This window comes from Salminus brasiliensis, chromosome 5 (genome assembly GCF_030463535.1).
Source record: "Salminus brasiliensis chromosome 5, fSalBra1.hap2, whole genome shotgun sequence".
Lineage (NCBI taxonomy): Eukaryota > Metazoa > Chordata > Actinopteri > Characiformes > Bryconidae > Salminus > Salminus brasiliensis.
Window position 1 is genome coordinate 2,219,732 of NC_132882.1, and position 7,500 is coordinate 2,227,231.

Sequence of the window (7,500 nt, forward strand, 5' to 3'; positions counted from 1 at the left end):
GTGTTGTTTCTGACGATGATCAGCCGAGACAGTAATGTAGAAAACGTAGCTAACAGTAACTCACACACTCTCCTCAAACCCTGCAGAGGTGATCTCTAACAGACTTGATTAGGTGGTTTCTGACGTTGTGCGGCTCACTGTTATCTAGAACATGAACTGAAGCGTGTCAGAAAACACTCCTGCAGGTCTAGAGAAGTGTGAGGTTTTTTTCCCTTCTGGCTTCTCTGTTTTCCTTAACTCTGTATGTGTGTGTGTCTCTTGCTGCTTGTGTATGTTGTGTGTATGTTGTGTGTGTGTGTGTGTGTGTGTGTGTGTGTGTGTGTGTGTGTGTGTAGTTATTTTCCAGCTGCAGCTGTTGACCACATGGGGGGATCCATACTACATTGGTCTGAACGGCTTGGAGCTCTACGACCAAAACGACCAGAAGATAACCCTTACTGAGAACAGTATCCTTACACATACTTACTGAACCCTGAACCTTACCTTCAGTAGAAGCTCTAATATCATTAATATCCAGTATGAAGCTCTAATAACATTAATATCCAGTATGAAGCTCTAATAACATTAATATCCAGTATGAAGCTCTAATATCATTAATATCCAGTATGAAGCTCTAATAACATTAATATCCAGTATGAAGCTCTACTATCATTAATATCCAGTATGAAGCTCTACTATCATTAATATCCAGTATGAAACTCTAATATCATTAATATCCAGTGTGAAGCTCTAATAACATTAATATCCAGTATGAAGTTCTAATATCATTAATATCCAGTATGAAGCTCTAATAACATTAATATCCAGTATGAAGCTCTAATAACATTAATATCCAGTATGAAGCTCTAATATCATTAATATCCAGTATGAAGCTTTAATATCATTAATATCCAGTATGAAGCTTTAATATCATTAATATCCAGTATGAAGTTCTAGATAGGATCTGAATGGTTCTGGTTCTTTAACGTGTGTGTTCTCAGACATCGCTGCGTTTCCGGACAGTGTGAATGTGCTGGAGAGTGTGTGTGGGGACGTTCGCACGCCAGACAAACTGATTGACGGCATCAACAGCACACACGACGGACGCCACATGTGGCTCGCCCCCGTACTGCCGGGACTGGTGAGGAGTGCGTGTGCGTGTGCGTGTGCGTGTGCGTGTGCGTGTGCGTGTGTGTGTGCGCGTGTGATTGTGAATGCTGATTGGCTAAACCTCGTGTTTGAAGCTGCTGTGAAATATGTAAGGTATGCCCACCTATGACCTGCTCTCTGCTGCTGAGGTGTGTATTCTGACCTTCTATTAATACACACTCTCTCTTTCTCTCTCTCTCTGTGTGTGTGTGTGTGTGTGTGTGTGTGTGTGTGTGTGTGTGTGTGTGTGTGTGTGTGTGTAGGTGAATCGAGTGTATGTGATATTTGATCAGCCGATGACGGTCTCCATGATCAAACTGTGGAATTACTCCAAAACTCCACAGAGAGGAGTCAAAGAGTTTGGGGTAACTAACACACACACACACACACACACACACACACACACACTGTCGCTCCTTCTAAACCTGTACACACCACATTAAAGTTCTTGCTTGTGTGTGTGTGTGTGTGTGTGTGTGTGCACGCGCTCAGCTCCTGGTAGACGACCTGTTGGTGTATAACGGAGTGCTGGAATGTGTGACGCACGTGTCCCGCGGGATCCTGCCCTCTCTCGACCCCATCGTACCGTATCACACCATTCTGTTTACTGACAACACACACATCACACAGCGCGAGAGGAACACTGTCATCAGGTACGCACACACTCACACACACACACACACACACACTCTCATGTACATATGCTGGTAGTTGGCTCATGGCTTAGCCTGGTCATCCTCCTTCTATCTGCCAGCATGTTTCTGCACAGGCTGAGTAGTGGATGAGTGTATGTGTGTGTGACTGGATGAGTGTGACTATGTGTGTGTGACTGGATGAGTGTGACTATGTGTGTGTGACTGGATGAGTGTATGTGTGTGTGACTGGATGAGTGTGACTATGTGTGTATGTGTGTGTGACTGGATGAGTGTGACTATGTGTGTATGTGTGTGTGACTGGATGAGTGTGACTATGTGTGTATGTGTGTGTGACTGGATGAGTGTATGTGTGTGTGACTGGATGAGTGTGACTATGTGTGTATGTGTGTGTGACTGGATGAGTGTGACTATGTGTGTGTGACTGGATGAGTGTATGTGTGTGTGACTGGATGAGTGTGACTATGTGTGTATGTGTGTGTGACTGGATGAGTGTATGTGTGTGTGACTGGATGAGTGTGACTATGTGTGTATGTGTGTGTGACTGGATGAGTGTATGTGTGTGTGACTGGATGAGTGTGACTATGTGTGTATGTGTGTGTGACTGGATGAGTGTATGTGTGTGTGACTGGATGAGTGTGACTGTATGTATGTGTGTGTGTGTGACTGGATGAGTGTGACTGGATGAGTGTGTGTGTGTGACTGGATGAGTGTATGTGTGTGTGACTGGATGAGTGTGACTGTATGTATGTGTGTGTGACTGGATGAGTGTGACTGGATGAGTGTATGTGTGTGTGTGACTGGATGAGTGTATGTGTGTGTGACTGTATGTGTGTGTGACTGTATATGTGTGTGTGACTGTGTAATATCCAATTACAGATATCTACTATTTTTTACTAGTTTCAGTTTTCATTTCATGTCTTAATGTTTGTGGACGCTCCTTCTAATAAATGCATTCAGCTACTGTAAGCTGCACCCATTGCTGACACACACACAGCTTGTCTAGTCCCTGTAGAGAAGAAGTACTGCCAATAGAATAGGACTCTCTGGAGCAGATCAACATCATGATGGTGAAGCTCCATCCAGTACTTTTGGGATGAGCTATGGAGTTAGGGCTGATCAGGTGGGGTGGTGATCGTCATCCATCCAGTCAAGGCCATGTTCCCGTAGCAACCCTTATTCCCATAACCAGCAGAGTCTGAAGGCGATGAGCTGCAACACCACGTTCTCCTGACGTCACTGTCTGATTTTACGGTTTCTCCAGCTTTGACTAGAGCTTTCTCTAGTAGGCGGGGTGTATGTAAATGTTGGGGGTGTGGCTATAACGAGCCGAGACTGTTATGTAACAGTTTCAGGGTTTTGGAATCGGCCCGTTTTCAAGCTCTGTTCTGGTTCTGCTGGAGTTTTCTGAAGGAGGAGCAGCAGGGTTTGAGCTTCAGGCTTTCTCACTTCCATCTACTGAATTCTCACTATTCAACCATGACCAGATACACACTGTGTGTGTCTGTGTGTGTGTGATTGTGTGTGTCAGTCTGTGTCTGTGTGTCTGTGTCGAAGAGTCCGTCTGAGTGTGTGTTTAGGTGTGATTCACCTTGTATGTGACACTGTGTGTGTGTGTGTGTGTGTGTGTGTGTGTGTGTGTGTGTGTGTGTGTGTGTGTGTGTGTGTGTGTGTGTGTGTGTGTGATTTCTGCAGCCCCAGACGCAGTTCACACCATAAACTGTGAGTAAACAAGTCAGTATGAGTCCCAGTGCGTGATTGACAGCTGTCCATCAGAATGCCCCACCCTTCACATCAGCTTTAACCCTTAGAAGCCTGAAGTTACTTTGTTCTATATCTACTAATAACATCAGATTTAAAAATAAATAAATAAAATTTAAGTGGCGCAGCTGTCTAAGCGTTAACCCAGTGATGCCACAGCCATCCGTCAGTGATCAGGAGTCTCACAGAGCATAACTGTTAGCTGATGTAATAGAGTTAGCAGTTAGCGTTCTCCTCTAAGTGTGTTAACAGCAGTTTGAGAAGGTGTGGTGTAGCTTCTTCAGGTGTTTCAGTGCTGGTAGCATCATGTGACAGCAGGGTTCTAGATAGTGGGGGACCATTCAGATTAAACTACAGCCGGAGCTTTAGCTATTATTAACTAAGACTTCTAAGGGTTAGCACTCCCTGCTTAACGCCTCCATCCCCGTCCATCTGCCCGTTCGGTCCATTCTGTGTCCAGTAGTCCGCTGTAGTGTCCGTCTGGTGTCCGTCCAGCTGCTGTGTCTCTAAAGTGATAAAGCTCTCTCTCACACCTGTCTGTCTCACAGCAACCACGTGGAGGACCAGGACGTCAAGATGACCAACGAGAACCAGATCGTACACCACCATAAGAAGAAGCAAACAGCAGACCCAGGTACACTCACACACACACTCACACACACACACACACACACACACACACAGACACACACACTCAACTCAGTCTGACCATATTTACTAATATTCCTCTCTTTATCCCTTAAACTAAACACACCTGCACCTTTAACACTTCACTTTGTGGACAAAAGTATTGGGACACCTGCTTGTTCATTGTTTCTTCTGAAATCAAGAATATTAAAGAGTTTCTCCTGCTTGTGTTGGAGTAACTGTCTCTACTGTCCAGAAAAGAAGACTTTCTACTAGATTTTGGAGCAGGAGCATTGCTGTGAGGATTTGATTGTACTCAGTGACAAGCATTAGTGAAATCAGGCTGTTGGACGATTCCCCAACTCCCAGATTCATCCCAAAAGTACTGGATGGAGCTCCTCCACCATCATTCCAGAGAACACAGTTCTTCCACTGCTCCACAGCTCCTCAGTGCTGGGGGGCTTTATACCCCTCTAGCCCACGCCTGGCATTATTAGGCAGCATGGAGCCAATAGGGTCATGATGTTGATCTGCTCCAGAGAGTCCTATTCTATTGGCAGTACTTCTCTACAGGAACTAGACAAGCTGTGTGTGCATTTGCACATCTGTGTCAGCAATGGGTGCAGCTTACAGTAGCTGAATGCATTAATCTGAAGGGGTGACCACAAATATTTGGACATGTAGTGTATGTTGAATTTGGGTGCTTTAAATAACGAGCTATAACATATATTGTCTTTGTCTCTCTCGTTCGCTCGCCCTCTCTCTCTGTCTCTCTGTCTCTCTCTCTCTCTCTCTCTCTCTCTCTCTCTCTCAGCTCTGCGACCCAAAACCTGCATGACGGACGCAGGAAAACACGGGAAACGGCGATACTGAGAGAGAGGGAGGAATTAGTGAGTGAGTGGTAGTGTCTCATCAAATCAGACATAATAACTGAGAGAGAACTGGACGTACACACACACACACACACACACACTCTGTCCTGCGTTTTCACCCATCCAGTGCTGCTCTAGTGTCACACACGTCTCTGCACATGTAAGATATGTACAGTGTAATCCTGTATATTCACTAATCTAAGCCTGTACTCATGAATATGACTGATGTTTATATTTGCTGATCACTGAGGTGTAGTTCAGACACGTAAACCTTCTCTCCTGAATAAACTCTTAAACTAAGTGTCCTTCCTGCTGTAAACCGGAGTGTTAGTGATGTTTTACCCGTCTGCTGTAACATTTACACATCCCACACACACACTGAACTACTGTGTACACACAACACAGCCATGTAATACATTTACTGTTTACACACACACACACACACACACACACACACCTAATACTTACAGACAACCACAGTGTGTGTGTGATGCTTTAGATATGTACTGCTGATATATGCAAACACTGCACAGATACCTCAAACACACACAAGCACGCACACACACACACACACACACACACACACACACACACACACAGAATAAGATGTAAACAGACTCATTCAGAGTGGGGGTTTGGTGTGAAACGCTCCGTTCTAGATAATCTTACCTAGTCAGAATTGTTCACAGTGGAGGTGAATGGATATATAGACTTAAAAACAGGTAGACACTCTCACTGACCACTGACTTTATGTTTATTTGGGTTTATTCTAATGTTATATAGAGTTAATTACAGGTAGACACTCTCACTGACCACTGACTTTATGTTTATTTGGGTTTATTCTAATGTTATATAGAGTTAATTACAGGTAGACACTCTCACTGACCACTGACTTTATGTTTATTTGGGTTTATTCTAATGTTATATAGAGTTAATTACAGGTAGACACTCTCACTGACCACTGACTTTATGTTTATTTGGGTTTATTCTAATGTTATATAGAGTTAATTACAGGTAGACGCTCTCACTGACCACTGACTTTATGTTTATTTGGGTTTATTCTAATGTTATATAGAGTTAATTACAGGTAGACGCTCTCACTGACCGCTGACTTTATGTTTATTTGGGTTTATTCTAATGTTATATAGAGTTAATTACAGGTAGACGCTCTCACTGACCGCTGACTTTATGTTTATTTGGGTTTATTCTAATGTTATATAGAGTTAATTACAGGTAGACACTCTCACTGACCACTGACTTTATGTTTATTTGGGTTTATTCTAATATTATATAGAGTTAATTACAGGTAGACACACTCACTGACCACTGACTTTATGTTTATTTGGGTTTATTCTAATATTATATAGAGTTAATTACAGGTAGACACACTCACTGACCACTGACTTTATGTTTATTAGGGTTTATTCTAATGTTATATAGAGTTAATTACAGGTAGACACTCTCACTGACCACTGACTTTATGTTTATTTGGGTTTATTCTAATGTTATATAAAGTTAATTACAGGTAGATACTCTCACTGACCACTGACTTTATGTTTATTTGGGTTTATTCTAATGTTATATAGAGTTAATTACAGGTAGACACTCTCCGTATCACAGTGTTCTTGGCTGTGTAGGCCTGTAGAGCTGTTTTCTGGGCGTTGTGGTCAGCGTCTGTGGTGCACAGCTTTATGACCGTTGTGTTCAGTAGAGGATGTTTTGCAGTCTGAGCTCTGAGGAGCTTTAGTCTCGGGTTGTTTGTGCAGACTCTGCTGTGGGAGGTCCCGTCTGGAGGCATGTGAACATACAAAACTGCTGCTTTATCTTTTTTTTTATTAGAAACTAATTTATTGGAGTTGGTTTTTGACGCAGTGTTTTTTAAGGCACACTTGTACCTGTGATTTTAATTTTTTTATGTAATTGAACTGATTTATAATTACTTTTACTTTCAGATGGATATATATATATTTAGTGTACATCTGTTTGAGGTATAAAATAAAATTCGCTGAAAAGCATCTGCAGAGGTGTGATAACAGGGTTGTTTTTGTGGATTTTACAAATTGCTCAAATCTCATAACATGGAGAAATGATCATTTAAAGGATATGAATTCTGATTATTTAACTTCTAGTAAATCTTATTGTAATGATTCTCCAAAAACACCAAATTATTGTCTGATTTGTCTGATTAGCCAAAACATTAAGACCTAGAGCTGCATGTGAAGGTCTGGGTAGGCCAGTTGGTTCTGAGTTCGTTTCTCCACATCCAACACGTCGACTACGCAAACTAACTGTTCAGTTATCGTCTGACAGAGAACCTAGACACCTCCATATAAGGGCCTACCCAGACCTTCACATGCAGGTCTTAATGTTGTGGCTAATCAGACAAATGGCTAATAGGTGATGGAGGCCCTTATATGGAAGGCCTACATTAGCTCCATATCACCAGTGTTGAACTAGAG

The 7,500-nt window shown here is 42.6% G+C and overlaps 1 protein-coding gene across 2 annotated transcripts in view; it reads left to right on the forward strand.

The window, feature by feature from the left end:
• The window catches only part of katnip (katanin interacting protein), a 31,230-nt gene extending 25,870 nt beyond the window's left edge, over nt 1–5,360 (forward strand). Inside the window, exons 24-30 of one of the 2 annotated variants that reach the window (XM_072679246.1) lie at nt 336–446; nt 981–1,120; nt 1,392–1,493; nt 1,621–1,781; nt 3,477–3,503; nt 4,091–4,176; nt 4,984–5,360. In XM_072679246.1, the coding sequence (XP_072535347.1) occupies nt 336–446; nt 981–1,120; nt 1,392–1,493; nt 1,621–1,781; nt 3,477–3,503; nt 4,091–4,176; nt 4,984–5,042 (686 nt within the window). In that variant the 3' untranslated portion in view covers nt 5,043–5,360. The remainder of the gene's footprint in view (nt 1–335; nt 447–980; nt 1,121–1,391; nt 1,494–1,620; nt 1,782–3,476; nt 3,504–4,090; nt 4,177–4,983) is intronic. The other variant, XM_072679247.1, reaches the window with a different exon arrangement.
• The last annotated feature ends 2,140 nt before the right edge of the window (nt 5,361–7,500 follow it).